This window comes from Lepidochelys kempii, chromosome 9, assembly GCF_965140265.1.
Source record: "Lepidochelys kempii isolate rLepKem1 chromosome 9, rLepKem1.hap2, whole genome shotgun sequence".
Classification (NCBI taxonomy): Eukaryota; Metazoa; Chordata; order Testudines; family Cheloniidae; genus Lepidochelys; species Lepidochelys kempii.
This window is the reverse complement of record NC_133264.1, coordinates 47,195,955-47,220,747: the sequence shown is the minus strand read 5'-3', so window position 1 is coordinate 47,220,747 and position 24,793 is coordinate 47,195,955. Positions and strand designations below refer to the sequence as shown.

The following is a 24,793-nucleotide window of genomic DNA, read 5'->3' as shown; positions in this document are numbered from 1 at the left end:
TGAGCATAAGTTTTCGTGGGCTACAGCTCACTTCATCAGACGCATGGAGCGGAAATTTTGGTATTTACAACTCCTGGAATGTATGTAAAACACTGTGTCCTTGCACAAAGGTGTTTGTAATGTTTCGCACGTCTAAGTCCAATTCCAACAGAGTGCACCAGCTCAGTTTGTTGTAACTGTTTCAGTGCACACCAGCTCAGAATAGCTTCTGTACCAGCATAAATGAAAAGTTTAGGTGGTGCAGCTACTCTAGGTTCAATTAGTGCTCACACTGCAGTTCCACAATACTCCTGGCCACCCTACTGTGACTGCTCTGACAACTCAGAGCATTGTCTCTGTCCACTGGTTCACACCCTTCCACCCCATCCCAATTCCATACCAGCCAAACTGCAGCAGAGGTGGTACTCAGACTGTCTTGGCTTTGTGCAACATCCCCTTCCCCCATCTCATTAAAGACACAGTGCATCCTATTACAAGCAAAGCTTTAAATACTTTTATTTAGGATTTTAACAACAGTAACCTTATAATTACAAATTTAAATATTTGTAACAGTAGTCATAACACAATACAATATTTTTGAACTTGGTGATACATTTTTTTTAAATTAACACAATAGATCTCCACCTGCTGGAAAAGACAAACACAATACAGAGATGAGGAAGCTGTGCCTGGATAGGTACAGCAGTGGTTGAAGGGAGTGCTGCGCATGGACAATGAACTATTTTACAGTAATTTAGATTATTAGGGCAGACAAACTGAACAGTTTCAGGAACAAATGGTTCCATAACATTTAGCAATACTATTTAACCTTGGAACAGCACAGTTCTCTAATGTAGACCAATCCTAAGTGTTCTTTAGAGGGTCTCCCATTTAAATACTGACTAGGTTGTCTGAAGCTGTTTAGCTTGTGAGTTCTTGTGATCACAAGACAAGGTCCTATGACAGCCAGGATCAATGCCTTACTTCCTGTTTTTCAAGCAATTTAATGGCCAAAGAATTCAGTTTGGAGTTCTATCATCACTATGCTGGACACAGTCATAGCCCTTAATTTGGGCTCATAAACACCCTTTTTCAAATCACAGTCACATATGAAACCCTGACTGGTGTAAGGCTCAGTTTCTGTTTGACAAGTCTCAAATCTTCTTTCATGAGACACAGGAACTTAATTTACAGAACTACACACTGTGCAAAATAACAGGAAAAAAATAGGCAAGTCTCTGCAGCAGAAGCATCATGTTGATGTGCACAAGTGGAGTAGGAACAGGACACGGATGAAAGGACAGAAAATCAGAGAGAGAAAGAAAGAGAGAAACACATACATACCACTCATACATAATCAAACCAATTATGGTGTTTAAACTCAAAACTAAGTGGAATGAGTGGTTTGGAATTCTTGGGATCACCCCATAAAATCTCCAGTATTTAATGTCTATTTCATCCCTTCACTTGCTCAAATAATTTAAGTTTGCTAATCATAATACTTCTTACAGTTCTATGATGATTGTCTCTAACCAATCTACCTGTAAAACTGCTCTCCTATTTTGATCCCTGGTACTGTGACAATAGAACCTTTCCCACTTCAAAGGTCAAACTTACAGGTCTGCAGTTTCCTGGACTCTTCTCTTGAGGCCTTTTTAAAATCAGAATGACACATTAGCTTCTTCCCAGTTCCCCGACCTTACTTCCAACAAAGGGTTAAAAAACCTCAGCTACAACTATAGTTTAATTTAGTCTGCTGTCTCTTTCAGAATTCTGTGATTTAGACCATTCAGCTCTGGAGTTCTCTGTTTTTAGTTACTCTAATTTATCTTTAAAGGTGTTCAGAGGTTACCTTTGTTTAATTATTGTTCATTTCTTTTCATACTCCTCACACAATAGGAAGGTACATCTTACAAGTTAGGTAGCAAGTAGCTAAAGGGAGAGATGTATAGATGTAAAGTAAAAGGAATCTAAGAAAATTATTTAAAAAGCCAACTAAAAGAGAGAATTGTACATTATGTGAAGAAAATAGTAAGTTTTTACAAATATATATATGTGTATATATACATACGCAGTAGGTTAATGAGAGGTTTAAATCCTGGAAGCCAAATTCTGCTCTCAATTACACTAATGTAAATGTGGAGTAACTTCAATGTCAGTGAACTTCACAGACGTTTAAGGAGTTACTCCATATTTAGTGATTAACTAGAAGCAAAACTTTTCCCTTTGAGGTTTACTCAGGGCAACTTGGTGAGTGATGAGATGACTATTGCTAGGAAACTAGATTATTTCTGTTTGTGTTTTTCAACTGGTAGTGACAAAGAAATATGTCAGAAAGCGAAATAAGACTTCTAAGAGCAAAAACATGAGAAAATAGTCTTGATAGTCCAACAGAGGGCGTATCCATGCCCCTTGTACTTGATAGTAGGCTCACTGTTCCTGCTCCCTAACTGTATATTACATCTCACTCAGATATACTCTGTACTCATGCTGTAGTTTGTGATTGGAGGCAAAGTATCAGTCTCCGTATCTAGTGTTCAAAAGTTTGTCGCTTTAATATGGAAATCTCTGACTTTCCAGTTTCCTGTTCACTCTTGTCAATATGATCTCAAATCTTCGGCCTGCATCACCCGATCTTCTCTACAGATTTCCTCCCTTCTCTTTACTTACTGTATACAGGCACTGAAGCTGTTGTGTGCAATGACCTTTTTCAAGTTCTCTTCTATTACTGAATGATTTTATGGACTCTATACTCAGGTACATTAGAGTTTTCATTTCCTTATTGGTTTCCAGTTTATAAATCTGAAATAGATAGACTCCTTATGAAAAGGAAACCAGGCAGGAAGATCCCCTCCAGTTACCTTTACCCAAAAGCACCGAATGAACTTGTTCTTACCTTTCATCCCGTCTTCCCCGGAATCTTGCATCCTCAGGTTCTCGTGGATATCTCTCATCAGAGGGTCTCCGTCCTTCCCAAGGCCCAGGAGGGCCACGATTTGGACCCCCTCCCTCAAAGTCCCTGTGATCAGGGGGAAAGGGGGGCCCTGGGCCACCTCGTCTCCATTTCTCATCTTGTAGCAGTGGGCCACCTCGCCCCTCAAATTCACGCAACCGGTGGCCAAATCGCTTGTCTGGATGAAAATCATCTGGTCGATCAAAATCATCATGAAAATCTGGGTGAGGTCCTCGTCTATCAGGCAGGCCCCTGTTGTCCCTACCATCACCCCACTCCTGGCCACCTCGGAATGGCCCTCTCTCAGGACCATGATCTGGACCACCACTGTTTTGGTCATGCCTTCTTTCTGAGAGAGGGCCCATGTGATGGTTTGGTGGGCCACGGTTGTCACCTGAAGTGAAAGACACAGCAGATTTCTGTAATGTTTTCTAAAAACAGTCCAGGGAACTTTCTGGTTTTTACAATTCTATGAAAACATACATTGAAACACTAAGTAATTTGTTGGGAGGTTTTCCACCATATTCTTGCCAGTCCTGAGCATAACCCCCATGTGTATCTATCCCACATGCTGTGTTAGGGCCTCATACATCTAGAGGCACCTCACTAGATGTCACTCTCTTTGGAGGGTTACTTAAGATGTTTAGTTACCTTTATTAGGACCAGGTCCTTGGTTGTGAGGGGCGAGACGGCCTTGTCCTCCCTGCTGCCCCAGTCCTGGTATCAATGGTGGGGGACCTGGGTTCTGTCCTTCCTGTAAAACACAAGAGGCCATGTGGTTTCCATGTATCATACACAATATTAACTCTCAAAATTACAGCAAGAAGGCAGTAACAAATTTGATAAATGTTACATACACAGTGGACATCTTCATATATCTCCAAATGCTAAATACAGAAACATTCATAGATCTTGTAACCATTTGATTCTAATATCCAATATCTTCAAGTAATCAAATGGAGCTACTTGTAAAGTAAAGTGTGCTACTCAATGTGAATACCGGAGGGCGGGGGGGGAGGGGGGAGGGATAATGAGTTGGGATACCAACTCAAAGAGGCACCAGACCCCGCCAGAACAGATACAAAACCTATAGATATATTTCTGCGGCTACAGTGATCAATACCCTCCACAACACACCTTTCGAGATCCCTGGGTCCTACACATGCCTATCACAACATGTGATATACCTCATCCAGTACATCAAATGCCTAACACCAAATATGTGGATGAAACCAGACAATCACTATGCTCTCGAATAAACTTACACAGAAAAATGATAAAAGACAAAAACACCAGACAAACACTACCAGAGGGTGAACACTTTTCACAAAGCGATCACCTCATAACTGATGCCTCAGTCTTCATAATTAAAGAAAATCCACACAATACCTTCAAAAGACGAGCCTAGGGACTTAAATTCATAACTCTGCTAGACACTGAAAATCATGCACTGAACAGATACACAGGTTTTATGGCTCATTAAAACAATCTGTAACTGACTAACCCTCCTTTGTCCTATGACTGCAAAGGTATTAATTGCCCACTTTATGTTAACTGGTCCTCTGAAATGTGTTAAGCTTAATTTATCTCACCTCATATTGAGCTGTGATACTCTGGTTACCTTTTCCAGACCTGAAAAAGAGCTCTGGGAAGCTTGAAAGATTCTCTTCCACTCACAGAAGTTGGTTCAATAAAAGCTACTACCTCACCCACACTGTGTCTCTCATATCCTGGGACCAACACGGCTACATCAACAACGCAAACAATGTCTAACATTAACATTTCTGAACTTCTCAGTGCTTAACTATGTAATGTTAACTGTTTTTGGTATTTATTCATACTGAAACACACATGCACACATGACTCCGCTTATTAGCAACCCCTTGGAGGACAGCAAAAGATTGCCATTATTAGACAGTTGCTAATAAGCGAAAGTCAGGTTTGTGAGGTTGCATCCAGAGATGGAAGTGCTGGGACATGCTGATACTGGGCCCCAGGATATTCTACGGGCAGGGCTGCAGTGGGGAGGGGGCTTCTGCCCAGACACTGGAGCTTTCCATGGAGAGTGGGGATGCTGGGGGGTCATGGGGCTGTATAGTACCTCTTCCTATGCTCTCCAGGCTGCATCCTGGTATGACATCTGGGGCATGGGCTTGACTTGCCCCAGCACCCCTGCTCCACATGGAAAGCAGGCAGCTTTGCGGGGCTGCCAGCTAGGGAAGCTGGGACACAGCTACAGCCTGCAACCCCCCACGCCCAAATATATATGACACAGATGTACATACACTTTTTTTTTTTTTTTTTTTAATTAACACAAATATATTTACACACTCTGGGTTTGATCCAGCACCCACTGAAGTTAGTGGAAAAACTCACATTAGTTTCAATGGGAATTGGATCAGGCCCTCTGCTTGCATTTTTTCTCCTGCAAACCAGCAAAGCTTCAAAGCCCTGGAGGCTCTGGCTCCTTTATTGGTTTTACCTCCACTCCCACATATACATAAAGAAGTACATGTGACCTGTCTGTGGCAATAAAAAAATCACGTCACAGACTGTGAAATCGGGTGAGAGTGGCAGCTGCTGACCAGGTGCCCAGCTCCGAAAGCAGCACCGCCGCCAGCAGCAGCACAGAAGTAAGGGTGGCAATACCATGCAGCCACTGCTCTCCTGTTTCCCAGCTTTAGACAGTGCTGCCCCCAGCAGCAGCGGAGAAGTAAGGGTGGCAATAACGCTACCCCTAATAGGCCTGTGACCGCCTTTTGGGTCAGGGCCCACAGTTTGAGAAACGCTGTGGAGAAAGCACACATTTTTCATGGGTTGATCACAGCATAAATGGCAAATTTCACAGATGTGTTACACATCTGCAAAATTTGCTATATATGATCAACCTGTGAAAAATGTGTGCTTTCTCTGCAATTTAACTAGACCTCCCCCCAACAATAATTCATAGGGGGATTCAGGAACAGGCACAGTGTTTCAGACGAGTTAATTTTTTTTAACTGAGCAGTAAATCCATGCCAGTTTAACATTTAAAAAGAAGCTGTTTACTCATATGAAGACAAGTAAAAATCTACAAAAAAGGTTTGTGAAAAATACCACACTCATTTCTCAGAAATGGCTAGATGGAAGTTTACAAAACTTTTCCTCAAAAAATGCACCTGTACATCTGAGAATAAGCATCAGAAATTTGCTTAATTCAACATTTCTGAATTCTTTTCTCAGAGGCTACCTGTTTTCAAGAGTTCAGAAGTTAAGACTCTTCTGTCTTAATTAGATAACGGATTTATTTTGAGATTAAATATTTTCTTGCCAGAAATTTAATTCTACATCAGTATTAGTAATCCTTCCTTCTCTATACATTTATTATTGCTGTTTCAAGCTATGTAACTGGTTTTCATTAACTCATAGGTACTGGTGCTTCATTATTTTTCAACGGCACTTACCCTTTGGAACCCCACCTCTTGCTACTTAGGGTTCATACTGTGTAACTGTAATACTCAGCATATCATTCGTACATTCCTAACACTTTCAGCATTATGCTGCCTCAGACATACCTGACTGAATGGGACACGAGGCCCATCACCAAGCAGAGGGGTTTTCTGCTGCTGGAAAGGTAGAGGGCCTTGGGGAGGATGTGACCCCCTTGAAGGATTCTGCTGTCCCGGAGGTCCCGACGGTCCTTGCATACTTCCTTGAGGCCCAACTAAAGAGTTCTTTGGAGGCCCCTGCTGGCCTTGTGCACCTGGCGGCCCACGTAATTCCTGTGGAGGTCCTAACATTGAACCTTGAGGTGGGGGTCCCTGTAGGCCCCTCATCTCCTGGGGACCATGTCCGAGTAAACCACCCTGCATGTGAGGTCCTCTCATTTCTTGCGGATGACCCATCATCATCCCTTGTGGAGCAGGTCCCTGATTATCACGGGGCCCTGGTGGACCCTGCATCCCTCTTGGATTAAGTCCCATCAAAGGCCCTTGAGATATAGGGCCCTGCATCCCTTGAGATCCTGGGCCTCCTTGCATTCCATGAGGAAGAGGCGGCCCTTGCATTCCTCTTGGACCAGGTGGCCCCTGCATTCCTTGACCACCAGGGGGACCTTGAGGACCTAAGTGACCTTGCGGCCCTAAATGAGTCTGAGACCCAGGTGGACCTTGTGGTCCTAAGTGACCCTGTGGGCCAGAATTACCCGGTGGACCTGGTGGCCCTTGAGGCCCCATGGGCCCATGAGGTCCAGGATGTCTCTGCATTCCTTGATGCCCATGTAGATCCTGAGGCCTTGGTAGTCCTTGTGGAGGTCCCTGGGGACCCGCAGGTCCTTGTGGTCCCATGAAGCCTTGTGGACCTCCAGATCCTTGATGTAATGGAGGACCTTGGGGTCCCATTTGTCCCTGGGGTCCTCCAGGTCTGAACTGTCCCTGTGGACCAGGGGGTCCCATTTGAGGCATATTCATTGGCATCTGCTGAGGTGGAATGGGCTGCTGAAATCCTTGAGGCATCTGCGACATTGGGCCTTGTCCTGGGAAAGGCTGGGGTCCATGCAGAGGGCCTCCTGGAGGTGGTGCCTGCTGCTGGACTTGCTCAGCTTGCTTTTGTGCAAGTCTCTCAATCTTCAGTTGCTGTCAGAAAACAAATACACATGTAAACAGGCTGCACATGCATGTATGTAGAACTACTGGAAAGCAGACAATCATTTCACTCTTGGGAACAAGGGAACTCTGAAAAAAGCTTTAACACATTTAACCTGACTGATATATAGAGATCCAGTTAAAAAGAATAGGAGTACTTGTGGCACCTTAGAGACTAACCAATTTATCTGAGCATGAGCTTTCGTGAGCTACAGCAGCTCACGAAAGCTCATGCTCAAATAAATTGGTTAGTCTCTAAGGTGCCACAAGTACTCCTTTTCTTTTTGCGAATACAGACTAACACGGCTGTTACTCTGAAACCAGTTAAAAAGAATGAGAACTCAACAGGATAAAGTTAACTGAAATGCTGCCAACTCATCATCAGTGTCACAATAAGCCAACCTCATAGTTTGGTGGTCAGGTTCAGTATTTACTTGACCTTATTTAATTTTCAATTTATTCCAGCAATGCTTTTAAGTATACTCACCACTGCTACTTTAACAATTTTTAATGAAGTGCACCATATATTTCACCTAACTTCTGCTTTATTCTCTACAGTGATTAATTCTGCTTTTCACCACTTCCTCTTTTTGTCTTTTACCCAAGCACACTCACTTGGTTGGTACTTGCTACAATTTCACTTTCCTTACATACCTCCAAGAGCTGAGGGTTGGTGTACTGAAGTGCTGCCATTTCCTGCTCGATCTCGGCTTGTGTTTTCTTTTTCTCCTCCAGTTTAATATCCTCCTTTCTGTCATTCATCAGCTCAGGTGGAGCAGGGATAGGGACCTTATTCTGCATCCAAGCCTATAAGGGAAGTGAAGATATAAAATCAAAATACCTACTATCTTAGATAGTAACCTGGGATTGGAGGGATTCAGTCAAATATTTTATTCTCAAGTGTTCATGAACTGGACTGGTGTATTATTCTACACTGGATACTGATCTATAGAAGTTAGAATTTGGAGTGTTGTATCAGGTACAGGCTATTGATTGTTGGGCTAAAATCAATTTAGTCTGATGTATCATTGTGTATCATGTTCTTACCTGTTGAAATTGTGCTGGGATTGGTTTCGCATAGGGCACTTTTTTCTGTGGCACTTTCTTTTGGTCCTTTTGCATCACCTCCTCCATTCCCCAGTCCAGCCCTGGGATTGTCATCTCAATTTCATTTGACTCATCTTTCCCTTGAACGCGAGGAGAAACAGCACAGTCAGCATATAAAGGAGGATGAAGAAATCTTGTTAGTTTTCTGAGTCTCTACTTAAACCAGGGGACCAGGAAACCCTGTTCATTTCCCTCTTAACATTGAAAACATGCTAGTACACAGAATGTCAGAGAAGTTCAGTGTGAAAGAAATACATAGCTGTTTAGTGCATTTCACTTTCTCTCCCCTCAGGCCCCCATGACAGATGAGAAGTATGAAAAATAGCCAACCAGTAGCTGAATAGCTTACGAAAATGAGCCTGCATGCATCATTTCTCCCTCTTACCCATCTGCTCTTGTTCCATGGCTAGTTTCAGTTGCTCAGGTATTCCCATCCCAGGAATCACTGCAAGGCTGTTGGGTTCAAGGTCATCTAGAGGTGGAAAACAAACAGACTGATTTCAGCAAGGATTTTAGATCAGTAATGTCTTTCCTGGAAGTTTGATTCCTACATATTTCACAGATGCTGGGGCACACTTTATCTCACTCATGAACTGCAAGATATTAAAATATGACCTAGAAATTCAGAGATGGAAAACCACCCAAAAGACTACAACAAACATCCGTTCAGCAAAGCTGCATCTGTGAAAGAGACTGGGGAAAGAAACATGTTTTCAAATACAATTCCCTGTTGTACTTTAATAAATATAGATAAAAGGAAAAATTCATGGGAAATTTTGATCTAAAAAAATTCTGGGACACAGTGTAATCAATTATCTGAATGAAAAAGACAAACCCATGGGACAGGAGGGGAGATGGGAACCCTGAAAGACTTGACATTGCCAAGAAAAAGCCTTAAAAGAGGGAAAAGACTTAAGGTAAAGGCATTTTGAGTCCAGTTCAATAATTTAAAAGGTTTTCCTGTGCTCTGTAGCTCAGGATTGTGGGAGATCTTGAAGTCACATGCTGAAGTTTTCAGGAGGCAGAACAAACTGGGGAGTTTCCCAGAGGGGGAGCCAAACCTCCTTCCTGTGATTGACAGAGCTGGTCTTACCTCTTGGAGCTGCAGAACAAAAAAACCTCATTGTTGGAATGGGGACCTAGATATAATGGAGAATGAGAGAGCATCCCACTAAAAAAATCCTCATCTACCCAGTCACCAATGCTATTATATTTCATCATGTCACCCAGAAACTGGATTAGAGCTGTAGCTAAGGGCTCTGGGCTTGCTCCTAACACCAACCCTCCATTCTTCTGAATTCATGGCAATAGCCTTACCATATTCCACGCCATCCTCTGACATTCCTGGCAGCAGGTTCAGGTTGTAACGATCTCTCATTTTATCTCCAGGCCGATTTCGAGTCCAGAATTTGCTGTCAAAATAAAATCAGAGTGTGATATTAACTTGCTGAAAGTGTTGGGAGATTCATTATTTTTAGTTGCCATATTCTCTCTTCCTACTTTTGCATTTTATCACAATATCTTGATTTAGATTTCCAAGGCCTTATTCATCAGGCTCCTATTTGGACCTAAACATCAGGTATGATTAATTCTCACATTCCAATATGTTCAAAAACACTTAACAGATAGTGGCTGTGAGAACTTAAGAACTCTCTGTATTGACAGACTGGACACAAGACTGCCCATTCCTCTTCAATAGCCCTTGCTATTCTTAGCAGGTACTGATGGGCTATCGTTCTTGTGACATGCCCTTCTGTGCAGATTCACTCCGCTTATAAAATATAACTGTTGCACCATTTCCAGTGTTTCCATCCTAGAAGGTGAGCACCCCTGTGGGGTGGAGGGTGACATCTGATTAGCACAAGACAAGTGGATGGGGCAAGTGTTGAGGAAGCCTTAAGAAGAAATATTTTCTGTCAAAGACAACAGAAAAACCTCTCAAAAGTTCCATATGATATTTTTGTGACCATGGAGATCTGGTAGGACCTCAAATTTTAAAGTTTCCTCCAAGAGGAATGAGAGGCTAGACTTTAATTCCACCCTATGCTGTAAAAAATCAGTGCTTTTCCAAACAGAACACCTTAGTTTCTCTGCATCTTTGCTTTCTTAGCTGGTTCAATAGAAAGAACAACCCCAATCTATCTCAGACTTTTCCCCAGTTTTTAAACTATGTGTGCCCCTGAAATCTTTGTTTAAATACTTGAAAATACCTAGTATGATCATTTGAGCCGGAGCAGAGAATGTGTCCAAGAGGATGCCAAGCCAGACTCCAGATCATTCCCTCATGGGCCATTTCCATTCCGCCAACCTCTTTCTCCACCCTGAAACATCACACGGTTATCACACAGAAGAATATCCTACTACAAACCCAGTATGAGGGTTTTTTTAAAAAAAAAAAAAAAAATTATTTTGCTACTCAGTTGCTCATGGCTTTCTATACTATGCTCATTTTAGGCCTCAGTTATTTTTCACTCATTTAGATTTGCTGTTCTGGGACACTCAGTGGAGCAATGTCCAATTCTTAAAAAAAAAAAAACAAACAAAACCATAGTTACAGCATCACCAGCAGATGCTTTAGGATAGGCTCGGAATTTCATCCCTTTCATTACCACCTTCATTAGACTGAAATGGAAACTCTTCTATAAGGATTAGAATCCATACAACTAATTACATCTTCACAAACAGATTTTCATATAAATGTATCTCTGAGGAAAAATTAAAAGTAGAAATATATCCCCAAACTACCATGTTCAGGCACTCAAAGATATACACGAGGCAAGGCTGTATTATATATGCACATATAACAACAGAGATTCAAGTGGTGACAATATAAGTTATGTTTACCATAATGATATCTAACACTGCGTGAACTAAATTTCTCCATGTTGATGAAAAAGGTACTTACCCAACATGCCAGAACAACAAAGAACCATCAGACCCTCCACTGGCAAAAAGCCCTTCATGAACAGGGTGCCAGGCCACAGCTGAAATGCAAAAATTCACAATCAGGAATCGCTAGTGAATGTTAAACTGTACCTCAAAGCCTTGAAAATGTGTGCCTTTAATCCCAATTCACTCATAATGACGGTAGTATGAAATGGAGTTCATTCTGACCTGTGGCCTCTTTCTTGTGACCCCTGAAAACTTGGAGCTCTTCTTTCAGGTTTCGGATGTCAAAGAGCTTGCAGAGATGGTCACGAGATGCTGTAAGCAGCCAATTCCCATTCAGGTTCAACTTTACCTCCATCACTGTGTTTTTATGAGCATGTCTGGAAGTAGAGGTAGAACAAGACTAACTGGCTAGAAGTCAGACATCCTCAATAGAATAACTTATGTGCTTCTATACAGAGGGCCTGGGTCTAAGTTTTAAGGTTGGCCTTTTGCTCCCTGTATGTATAGGACCTAGAGGTACACACAGAGACATGTTTCTTATTATGATGATAGTAACTTCTGCTGGTTTATCAGGCATAAGTTTAACTAGGTACCAGCAGTATCTCAAGAGAACTTGGGTGACGTGAGACTTGTGAACAAGTGGAAAGACAACTTACACCAGGAAGGGATAAACAAGGTCTTCAGATCAAATTATGTCTACCCTCTAGATTTCCTGACCCGTCTAGACGGCCTGCCCCTATCGCAACTGTTACGTATGGTTGAAGAGACCTGGTCCTAGAGGGGGGCAACTGAAAACAGAATAAAATAATCAAGAGTCCAAGCAGTTTTGCCCCTTCTGACCTAACCTCAGGTCATAACTTACAGCGTGGCAAGACTCTGGCCAGTTTTTGGATCCCAAAACTTGATAGGCTGTTGGCTGTCTTTGCTTCCTGACACAACCAATCCCTTTGTTGGATGCCAGTCAACACACTTCACATCTGCCCCATGCCCTGTTGGGAATACAAAGTTGCTCATTTAGGGATTTCAGAGAAAACTAAAAATTTCATGAAATCGCTTATGTAATTTGTGAACTAAAATCCTGTCTAGCCCAAAATATATATAATGGGATGAAAAAAACATTACAGAGCATGGCGTGACCTTAAAGTCCATAATGCTATTTAATGACAGTGCTATTTTTAGTTTTCTGTATTGCATTACATTTCTTCTTACAAATCACTTGAAGTAGGTTCCTTCTCAGCTTTCACGGTCTTTATTAGAAAACACAAAGCAGATTCCATCTATTTAATAACTGAAGTTTCAACTGGGCATATTTTTAGCCTTTGGTCCTAAACCATTGTGTAATGTTATGTTAAACATCTCAGAAGTGTCTGCCTTGTAGTGGTAACGCAAAGTACATGGTTACATATTACTTTGCTTTTGCAACTATTTAGGAATAAAGGCTCTATATGAATGTAAGCTATTAACACCCACTCCTGAAGTAGTGTTCCAGCCCCCACAGGAAATGATAATAGGCAAAAGAAATTAGACCAGACTGACTGACTAGGATTTTTTTTTTTTTAACGTGTTAATTTGGTTTGTCAAAGTCTCTTACACCAGCCCATATAACAACTCCACATTTTCCTAGCACCAAATGAAGATAGGAAAAAAGAAAAACATATGCCATCACTTCCCTATCATTAGATTGGCTGACCTTGCTCATTTAGATAATCTGTATTGCTTAGGAAATATATTAACTCTTAAATCAGACAAGAAAATGTTCTCAACTGTTATTCACAGCAATATGGTGAGGTGTCTGGGTTGGAATATAGGAATTTGGAGGAAAAAATAAAAAGGAAAGAATTATACTTTCTACAATATCTCTCTCTGCCAGCCCACTTAGTGGACATGCCAACAGTAATGTTCAGTACCAGAAGAGAGAGCATCTGGGTAGTTAGGGGAAAAGTGAGCATGTGCTTTCTGAAGGCAGCTAGCAACTTACTTTCTAAGCTTTACAATTATTCTAAGATATGTAAACCATTCTCACATCAGATGTATGAACTTTCTGATTTTTGTGGAACTGGACAGAATGAGCAGAGAAAATTTTCTTGACTCAAGAGGAATGGAGAAACCACCCTGGGGAGGAAATAGGGAACAGCTTTAATCACTATCTTGTCCAGACAAGGAACACTGCAGGAAAGAGCCTGACCCTCCCCCCTCACTCTCCCAGCAGACTGAATTGACCTTACAATTTATAGGGCCACAAGCAAGAGCACTGTCCTCAAGCTACCAGAGCTGAGAATCTGGTCACAAGTTGCCCCTACTACCAGAGGGGAGTCTTGTGGTGATGGTTTCCTCCCCACCGGATTCTGCTGGGAGAGGCAAATGAGGCAACATCTCTTTGAATATTTTATGTCTAGATCTTAGGTCCCAGGTGAACTGCATTCTAAACAAGGGTTTAACTGGAACAGTCCACTCTGTCAGAACCCAGAAGGCCCATACTATATTGTAGCCAAAAGGGGCCATGCCACCCAGAGATGTGTGCCCTGGGTAATTGAGGCAACTCAGGGTGACCCTTGGTGGATAGTCTCATTCTTTAACCATCAGAATAAAAGAGGACTTCAGCTCCAGAGGCAAGGATAGGCTGGACACAGAGGACTTGGACCGAGGTAATGACTGCTGAATAGTTAATGCTGGGGAGATCATGTATTGTATGAAAACATGCTCACAGCAATGAGTTCAAATACACCATCACAGAACCCAGAAAATGCAGAAACATGCAGGCCAGCTCCAAATTTGCTTAGGGTTGGGTTGGCCTCTCTTGTTCCTAAAATAACCAGACTGAGGGGAGGTCTTCACTACCCACCGGATTGGCGAGTAGTGATCAATCTATCGGGGATCGATTTATCACGTCTCATCTAGACGCGATAAATTGATCCCTGAATGTGCTCCTTGTCGACTCTGGAACTGCGAGAGGCGGAGTTGACAGGGGAGAGGCAGCAGTCGACTCACTGCCCTCCTCATGGCCAGGTAAGTCGACCTAAGATACGCCAACTTCAGCTACGCTATTCGACCCCCACAACCAAGTGTAGACTAGGGCTGAGTGAAGTAGGAATACTAAAATGAGACAAAGGGCTATTTTCTCTTTGGTCAGTAGGGCTTGGGATCCGACTAATAAATTCACGCTTTTCTTTGAAGATTTCATATGCGTTAAGCCATTTTCAAAAAAAAATTTCCCTCAAAAGACACACAGACAAAGGCAGCTTTAGATGCAAGATCATCAGCTCAAGTTCATAGTCACAACCCCTGGAAGGTGATAACATATGGCCATACTGTGGGAAAAAGCTTGGATAATACCACAAATAAGTCTTTAAAAAGAGGCTATATGACAGAAGGAACAAGCCTCAATATCTTCCTTAGATGCCAATTTCTGTAATCATCTTACTAAGGTCCTGGCCATATAAGCCATGTACCACAGAGAACCCAAAACACTAATATGCTACTCTAATATGAGTAGCTTGTCCTGCCAATTCAACAGGCACTGGCCCTCAAGAAGAGATGGTTTTGGAGTATCACAGGAAAGTCAGAATCTTAGGGATGAAGAGAACCACATCAGCCTTATCCCTTGAGAGGGCATAAAGCCACCTGTAGGATCTAAGGGATTGCAGTTTCTTGTTGGAAGCAGTCCAATCCATGCCCAACATGTCCTGGACCAGAGGAATAACTGGGAAAAACTTTTAATGGCTAGTCAAAATAGCCCCAACCTCACTACCTTCAGGAGCATAATCTTTTAGACTCTCAGTGCAGGTTACTTGCTTGGTTAGCAAAGTCAGACTTTTTAGGAAGCTGTTGGAAGGGATCCCCCCATTTGCCCTTAGCTACAACTTTCCCAGGATTGGCACCAATGAATGTGAGGAGAAAAAATAAACTCTTTGCTATGACAGCCATATATTTGCAACTAGCTAATCTTGAGAGATGAGGAGGATTTGGGGAGACGTGGGGGGAAAGTTTTTAAAAGAAAAATGTAAAAGCTAAAAATCTAGCTTAAATCACTCAGAAGAGTAGCATGCAAACAGTAAAACAACTGATCAGGGTCACTGAGACAGACTCCTTTACAAGGAATAAGGGCATACCTTGCTGTTTTCCTCAGTCTGCTGCTAGGGAGATTTATGTCCTATTGCCTGTGCTAACAGAGGGTTGTGGAACAAAACTGTGTTTTTAATTTAAACACTGAAAGACAGTCCAGTGGTTAGGGTACTGGCCTAGGACTGGGGGAGACCTGGGTTCACGTTCCTGCTCTGCCACAGACTGCCTAGGTGATCTTGGGTAAGTCACTTATCCTCTCTGTGTCTCAGTCCCCCATCTGTAAAAAAAATGTGAAGGAAAGCACTATAATCCCCAACACCTCTGTGAGGCACAGTTTTACATTAGAGTGTGAAGCACAAAGATATTATAGGTACCTAAGATAGACAGACAGACCTTGTGAAGGATTTTAGACTTGGTTAGCCTGTTCAAATCCTTGCATGGTGAGGTTCAATGTGTTAATATATTGTGCTTTTATGGAAAAGATGGATACTTTCAGACTTTAATTGCCCCCCTTCCCCAAAAAATGTTGACACATATAATAGGGAATATTAACAAACATACCCTCCTTCAAAAAGAAAAATACATAATTAATGTGGTAGAAGTGTTATGAAATTTAATATTCATATTCTTACACAAATTTACATAATAAAAGGAGAAAATATATGCCAAAATGATCTGAAAATTGCTAAAGGGAGAATAAAAAAACTTTGTATAATCTAAACACACTTAAAATTACGAATTAGTGTGGGAACATAAAATAGTCTAAAACCTGTTTTTACAAGGGCAAAAATCTGATACAGCTTGTTCAAATTTTATATTTTTTATGTGTGAAAAATATTAAGCATTAGCCAATCCCTAAAGAAGCCTAGATGCAAAGCAGTTATTTCTATAAGAATTCTTTCTACAAGTGGAATAAAGGCCTGATCCATAACTCATAGCTGATTGAAGTAAAGGCCTTAGATGACCAGTTAAAACATTGGATTATTAAATATTCTTCCACCCACTACACTTTCAGGATTGTTTTTAAAAGGTGAAAACTGCAACAAACTATAACTAGATAGGCTTAACTGAAGTAGTGTCTGATTGGTCAAATGCAGCATGTCACCAATGTGATTATTGAAAATTTAATGATTTCTCCTACCCCCTTTTGACTTTTTTTTGCAGATATGACTTATTGGACATTATACCAACATATGGCGTATTACCCATCTTTTATAACTATTTATAATGTGCCTATATATTTTGTATTACTTTATATATCTAAGTTATAAATGTGAAATATATGTATATTGCCTTCAGTTTATTACTGTGACCAATTGTTTGCTATTTCTCCCCCTCCCACACAAATTACAAACTTTAAAAAATGCATTTAAAAATGTTTTACACTTAAGGAGAGCTTTATACATATGACTTTTGCACATATTTCTATTTCTCCCCTCCCCCCCACACTTTAGTTCAATTTTTAAAAAATTATGTATATACGAGTGAATGTTTTCCTGAAGCATCTTATTTTATTGCTTATAACTAATGATCATAATCAAAATACATGCAATAGTGCATATATATTGTAAATACTGAACACTCAATTTCACAACATTTCAGTACTGTCATAACTGAAGAAATTTGTCACAAGGCAGTACAATTTATTTTCCACTTTAAAAGGAAGTTTCGGATTTTGTTTTTTCTTTAAATGGTAACTCTGCAAAAGCTCCATCTTGCAAGGTACCAAGTGTCCTCCATTCCCATTGAAATTAGTGATAGTTGAGGCCTCTCGGTCAGCACCTTGCAGCAGATATCCCCAAAAATACATAATTCCAAGAGAACTAAATCTCTTAGAAGAAAATGAACACACACAGTATGATTTCATTGCCTCACACTTAATTTATGAATAGTCTCCAGAGTGTTAGAAACACCATAATGCTGGAGGAGCTGAATTCTAAGATGATTTACTGTACCAACACCACACTTGTTAGAGGTTTTCGGGATACTATCCTTTGTAACCTGGAGATTACTCCTTAATTTATTAGCTCAGCACTGTCAAGTAAGATTATGGGTTTTGTTACCAAGAGAATGCACCTCATATCTATCAAAAACCCTCTATTCTGAACAGACATCTATTGTTTGGTAACATTGATTGATGGTATCAAATCAGTGAGGGGTGAGAATCTTTTAATTCCAGGAATTAAAAAAAGTCGTGCTCTCGCTCACTCTATTGCACCCATCATGTTCTATGAATGACCCTCCTCTTGGGAAGTGTGTCTGTGCTTCCCTCCAATCAAAGGCTCCAAATTGCAGAAATCTTCCTTCTGCAGCCATTCAGCACAGTTTCTTTTAAAGTCTGGAAGGAGGTGCATAGAGAGCAACAGAAAATACCCCTTTTCCATCTTGAATGGGTTAAGAATATTGCCTCCAAAGCATCTCCAGATCTTGCCGACCTGATAAAGGATTATTTTATTTTTTTTTTTTTTTAATTTGTCCATGGAATCCTTCCCTGGATGTGAGCTCTATACACTTGTGCACACAAATCCTGACATCCAGGCAGTTTGCTAGAGGATTTATTTGTCAATGGTGAATGTTTCTGTATCATCGCTATTTTAACATATCAATGTCACTTTCCTGATGCTAGCTTTGGTCTACACTTCTACTACAAATACCATTTTTCAGGTATTTATAATTGTGGTAAGTTTTCTTTCCAGGTTGAAAGCTGTTACACAGGAACGGATTTTTTCCCATAAATTGTGTATTTTTGAGCTATGAAATATTAATAAAAAATGTTAATGAACATTAGTGAAACATGTCTATCTTGATAGAAGGGATGTTGCCCTGACCCCAGACTACTGGAGAGGATGATCTAATCATCACAAAGGTGAGAAATAAAACATCTTAAAAATTCAGTGTTTCTGTAATTCAGTTTAGAATTTGCATATCCTATTCCCAACTGCTGATGCCCTGTACAAAAATCCTAAGCGGCATACAGCATTCTATTGTCATGGAATTTGCACTGGCCTTTTGGTCATCATAAGAAACTCTCTGGTTCTATTACAGGAGCTAAACAGTCCTGCAAATCTTTTTAATATTCTGTACATCTCAGAGATGGCTTCCCCTTCAGCAGCACAGAAATTAAAGTTTATGGCTGTGCAGATGTGAGATTTAAGATTTGTGAAGACTATGATGAGAGTCTTTGTATATCATATATAGTTATTAGCAATGGAACAGTCATTGGGACGCTTTTTTCAAACTGGAATAATAAACCAAATATTTGGCAAAGTTTTCTATAAAACGTTCTATACATATATGACTGGAGTGAAAAAAGAAAATCCAGATATAGTCATGGAACAATGAGTCACTTAGTAACTGGCAGGATTGAGCTCTATGTAGGGTTCAACCCTGCCAATTGCTGTCCAGTCTCTAACAAAACACTTAAACGTGTTCTTAACCATAATGGGACTGCTCACATATTTAATGTTAAGTGAGTACGTAAGTACTTTACAAGATTGTAGCCTCTACAGAGGTACATAATTCAATGCCAGTGCTATCCTGCTTTGAACAGGGACAAAGAAGTTACCAGAGATTTAAAATATCTATCATTTCAGATATGTGCCATCATCCACAGAAACTCAGTTTTCTAAAGTGATGCTCTAGAGCAGTGCTTCAGTGGAGGTGAATACTCTTTTTCCAGTAAGAGGAAAAGTTAACAGAAAGAAATGAATGTGTTAAGCATTGAATATTTTAGAAGCTTGATGAAAATTCTTCTGTTCAACTTTAGCACCTGCCATAGAAGATAAAGGCACACTTATTTCACTTTAGACATAGGTACTTTTCCATCTATCCATAGCTTATCCTTGATGCTCATTACTCCCACTGGCCTAATATGGGGGGACAGATCAGAATGTGGTGAGATTCTGATGCTCTAGGATGGCGGTTCTCAGGACAAATTTTTTGGTGGCCTTACAGTGCAGCCACCAATTCTTGCTGGTGGCTGCTCTCACACTTTTCCCTAAAATACTTAATTAGCCTTAGGAAAAACTAATAAATATGCACATAGACACATCCAAATCATTGTAATTTATTTATTCCTAGTTAGTAAGTCTGTTGTGAAAAGTGATATTAACAAACATACAAGTATAACTTTTTACAGCTGACTTACTCAGCCCTGCCAAGCCTGGGGACAAATTAAACCCTGGATGAGGGCGTTAGGGGAGGCAGCAGGGGCCAGGAGCAATGGGGGTTGGTGGGAGGCAGCCGGGGCCTGGCGCCTGAAGCCCCATGGCTAGAGCCTGGGGCCTGCCGTCACACAGCCAGAGTCCAGAGCTAGAGCCCAAAGTCCCTCGGCCAGAACCTGCTGCCCACCACCCCAGAACTGAGGCACAAAGCCTGAGCCCCACTTCCCTGGGAAGGTGGGGAATTCACTGGCTGCTTGCTCCTCTAGTGTTGTGCCCCAGGTGTCTCCAGAGGGGGGCAGAGCCCAACCCTTGCTGGCAGTCCCAGCAATCAACATCAAGGCAGTGCATCCAGGAGCAAGGGGGGGAGGGGGGCACTATTTTGTCACCCACCCCTACCCCATAACAGCCCAGAAGGCTGTGGCTGCAAGAAAAGCCCCCTGGTGGCCACATTTTGAGAAACTCTGAGTCTAGAATATATATTGTAAAACTACATCTGTGAATAAATAGTTAAGCTGGACAACAGACAGTGCAACAGAAGTAGAGAAGTAATGGAAATTTCATTAGTAAGACATGGAATAATTGTTCTCAAAGTAACGAGAATGGTACATCAATAATGTGATATGTATGTTTCAGTATTTCTAATTAAAAAATATAATTAAGTCATACATTCAGAATGATCACCAGTACTCATAACTCAGTGTGTCAGTAGTATCAATTTATGACCATAAATACATTTCCATTTATGTCTATTGTCCTTTTACAGTGTAGAATTTCCTGATATCCTACTGTAATTTAACCACTTCTTAATCAAAATTGATGCACTAATGTCCTACTGCACAATTCAGTTAGATTACCATGTCTTGTAAAGAATAGTATGGTACAGGGTGCACAAGATGACACAGCAGAGGCAGTCAATTCCTATAATGGAATTGTGCACAGTATTTCCTATTCATAACCATCAAACAAAAAGGAAGCTCAGCTCCAGTTCCAATGAAATGCCACTGAAGTAGAGCAGCCAGACTGTACAGAGGGAAAAAGATATAGTTTAAAAGTGTTTGTGAAAATGGCATCTTCTTATTTAACCTATCTGCTTGTTGGGTGTTTTCCAGAAATGCCTGCTTGCTTTAACGTTAATGCTACAGAGTCAATATATTCATGGAAGAGCAAGATGGATTCTATTCTGCCCTATCGCAATTATCTTCTAAAATTCTGATTGCAGAATCTGTTACTATTTATCAGTACTAATTAGGTCCTGACAAAAAGGAAGTTAACCTCACATTTTGTGGTCCCCAATAGCTGTTTAAGTACTCATGGCTAAGCACACTTCCCTGATACAGGTTACTGTTAGCCAATGTACCTTTAAAGCAGCAACACGCTCACTGTTTATTGAAGAGAAAATGTTTATTTACAACAGTAATTTACATGAAAAGGTAAAATAAGAATTAAACATTATACAAGAAACATATTAAATAAACAACAGATATAAGGTATATAAATCCTCACACAGCAGGACATAAGCCAGACACCACCTGACAGAAGTTAAGAAGCAGCTTTCCCTATAGGGAAATTATTCCATAATTGTCTATTATGAGTCTGCTTACAGCTTCCTCGGAAACATCTGATACTGGCCACTGTCATAGGACCTAATCTAGCATGCACTGACATCAACTGTTGACATTCATCAACTGTTCTTAGTGGGTGCTGGATCAGGCCTACAGACAGAACATTACACAAGATGGACCACTGGTCTGATCAGGTATACAACTTCTATGTTCTTCCATAACTCATTTCCAAGAAATTATATAACAAAGGATAAGATGTCTTTTTAAGATAGAAGGATATATAATTTGAAAGACATAGAAAGAATAGTAACTTTGTCAATCAACAGTAGGGCCTTATGATTTCCACGGTTTTGTGGTTTCATAATAAGGTGCAGAATCAAGCTATGCAGCAGGATTTGGCTAATTTTTAAAAAAGTGAACATTCAAAACTTCTATATTACAAAAAACTGAAGGTTGCCAGTCTTTGTGGTCGCAAAGCAAACCTTCCAAATGTAAATCAAATGTAAAATAAATTAATGCCCATTCTGAGTCTGCACAAAGCCTGAAAAAACAGCTCTCACAGACATTAACTGATTCCACTAATCTCAATGGAATGTCAAAATGAAATCTATATTTTATAACCAATATTTCACTTCTGTTCCCCAACATAGCAGGAGCACCCCTTTTACACATTACAAATCAAAAATCAGTAAATGGCCAAAATGTTAAAAAATGTTTAAAAAGTTAAAAAACCTAAAGTTAAGCTCCTATACCCATATTTAAGCACTTATATGAGTGACTTGATTATAAAAAAGGACTGATTATCCAGCAACTCTCATCAAATAGGTGCCTACATATGAATCTAGGATCTTAAGTTTAGGCACCTATTTTTAAAAATGTTGGTCAATGTCCTCATCTATCACCACTGGTTACCAAAACTTCCTGCTTTCTGATCCAACAGCTTCAGCAAAGCAGTTGTGCATGATTACAAAATTGTGTGGCAATGAAAAACATGCAGAAATTGTGATTTGCATTCAATGTAATACGAAAAATAAATAATGTAATGCATATTGCAAACTGTACTATGTAGGTTTAAAACAAAACAAAACTTTTTGAATTTACTTGAAACTGCCATAGAATTTAGTGTGACTCGACCAGAGAAATGAAGGGGGGGAAGTGTGAAGAGGAGAGAAATCAGAGGGCTTGCTGTAGAATTTAGGACCAGCTTGCCAGAGAGCACAAGAATTTAGGATGGACTCCTTTAGACCAATGATATTAGCTATGAAGTGGTGATCCTTCCTCGTGGCAGTGGACTAAAGAACACATATCCATCCATGAAAACCACAGAAGTCAGATTCACCAAACATGGTCATTTTCAATAATTCCCTTCCCTTTACCCTCCGCAATAATATTCATTAAAGGTTATGGTGATGGTTGGTGGCAGTTTTGAAGGATCTGTGAACTCTAATTACCTGTATTATTCACTAATCAATGTGCTGAATAAGCAGCTATTATCACTCTGACCAGGCTGAATTTAGCTATCAACCCAGAGAACAGCTTTCTTGAGCCACAGCAGAAGATAACACATAAGAATAGTGTTTGACTCATGGATTGCACAAGATACTCTCTCTCCCAAGTCAACCCAGAATATTAAACAGGACCATCCTCTATGAAGGACTATCCAGACAGCTTGATTCTTTCTCACTAGGGCTAATAAGTTTCAAACAAATTCTCTGATTCAGAATGCACTATAGACCTCTACTTTTCTCACTTATCTTTCACTGGGACAAAAGGAGGCATCATCTTGATCACCCAGTCCACTTACCCAGAAACAAAAGCAAACCTTGTAGATTAGGGAGGACCAATTTGTAAAAAGTATCCCAGAGTGGAGAACCACCACAAGTTAGATCAGATGAGTAGTCAGAATGTGATCCAATGCAATTCACAGTAAATGGAGCCGTTGTGATTGTAAAGATAACTTACAAAATATTAAGCAAATGTAAATAAATGTGCTGACATCTGCCTGAATCTGCAGACAGCATGAAACAACTGTTGTCTTTTATTGTTCTCAATGGGGTATCAACATTGAAGCATAGATAATTTAAACTTTGTTAACTATTTCACTACTGATCAAACCACATTAGAAATAAGAGGTTAATCATATTATGAGGATCTATAGAATCAACCGAGAGTGGTATATGAGCCCCATCAAATGGGAATCAAGCTGAGAGAGCCTAGTGGATCTCTGCTGGGAATATCAACCTTACCTGAGGAACTCAGCAAAGCACAAAAGGACATATTCTGAACATCTGTGCAATCTACTGGAAGAGGCAACTCAAGTGGGCAGCTTGCCTCCCCAAACTCAACCCAGTTGGGGCTAACAAAAATCTAGTGTTCAGCACTCCCAAATATTAGCTATCAGCAGGAGAAGCCATTTAGGGATTGGTAGGATGTTTTCATCTAGAACTAGTTTTATGATTTCCAGATACTGGAACCCCAAAGCCCACATACAGAAAGCTAGTCTGCTCCTCTCACAGATCCTCAAATTTATCTTAAAGACTCTTTACTTCCTCCTGACTGAGACTCCTTTAGACATTCAGTCCTTTAAGATGGCTGGCCTTCCTGGTAGTTACTGCATTTGCTAGGACTGGAGAACTTTGATCCCTGCTTGATAGTCACCTTTCATCATCCAGAAGATCAAGGCACTCCTCTAGACAATTCCCCGATTCTCCCAAAAAGAAATCTTCCACTTCTGTAACATCCAAGGAATTTATCCTCCCTCCATCATCATCCTCAGTTAAGCTTAAGTTAAGCTCTCCACAGGCTAGATGTTCTTAGGTGTTATAGAGAATACAACCTAACAGTGCAGAGGGGCAGGCTTCTAGTTCTCCCATTGCTCAGTGGATCCAGGCTAACCCCTTCAGGTCTGAAGACACATACAGTACCATAGCTACTGGGCCAGACGGGAAATAGCTACTGTAGCAGACATCTGCTACACTGCAACATGGAGGTGATTATATAATTTTCTAAGAACTACAGCTTATACATAACAGCTGCAGCGGCCTTTGGACATTAACTCCTTAGCACAGTTGTCCAGTAGTTCAAGTATTCCCTTTTTTTCGTCCATATTTGTCATGAGTGCTGATCCATGTAGGCCACAGGTCTAGAATGAAGGACCCAAAAAAGGGTATGTACCCCTAATCACATAGAGTTTGTGCTCATCACATTGACAATCTGTAGTCCTCCTTGACCTAATATTGCTGGACCCTTCGTCCTTTGGGTTTCACATAGTCAAATGTATATAATTCTTATTCTTTGATTTTTTTTTCTCACTAAATTTTTAGTAAAATAATTCAGATAGATAAGTAAGAATTAGACTGGAACATTCACACTAAAAAGCACGTGGGATCTTCTCTCATCAGGGAAGAAAAGTTTTGAAATGAATGGCCTGTCTACCTGTTCAAAGTGGAAAGA

General features: G+C 40.6%; 1 protein-coding gene across 3 annotated transcripts in view; it reads right to left on the bottom strand.

The window, feature by feature from the left end:
* WDR33 (WD repeat domain 33) overlaps nt 1–24,793 on the bottom strand; it is a 106,762-nt gene that overhangs the window by 9,204 nt on the left and 72,765 nt on the right. For 2 of the 3 annotated variants that reach the window (XM_073360147.1, XM_073360148.1), the window contains exons 8-18: nt 12,416–12,542; nt 11,776–11,930; nt 11,567–11,645; nt 10,872–10,982; nt 9,979–10,073; nt 9,047–9,133; nt 8,602–8,741; nt 8,209–8,361; nt 6,487–7,545; nt 3,584–3,686; nt 2,876–3,326 (exon numbers count right to left, since the gene is read on the bottom strand). In XM_073360147.1, coding sequence (XP_073216248.1) covers nt 2,876–3,326; nt 3,584–3,686; nt 6,487–7,545; nt 8,209–8,361; nt 8,602–8,741; nt 9,047–9,133; nt 9,979–10,073; nt 10,872–10,982; nt 11,567–11,645; nt 11,776–11,930; nt 12,416–12,542 — 2,560 coding nt within the window. Of the gene's footprint in view, nt 1–425; nt 2,782–2,875; nt 3,327–3,583; nt 3,687–6,486; nt 7,546–8,208; nt 8,362–8,601; nt 8,742–9,046; nt 9,134–9,978; nt 10,074–10,871; nt 10,983–11,566; nt 11,646–11,775; nt 11,931–12,415; nt 12,543–24,793 lie in introns of those variants that run through there. The other variant, XM_073360150.1, reaches the window with a different exon arrangement.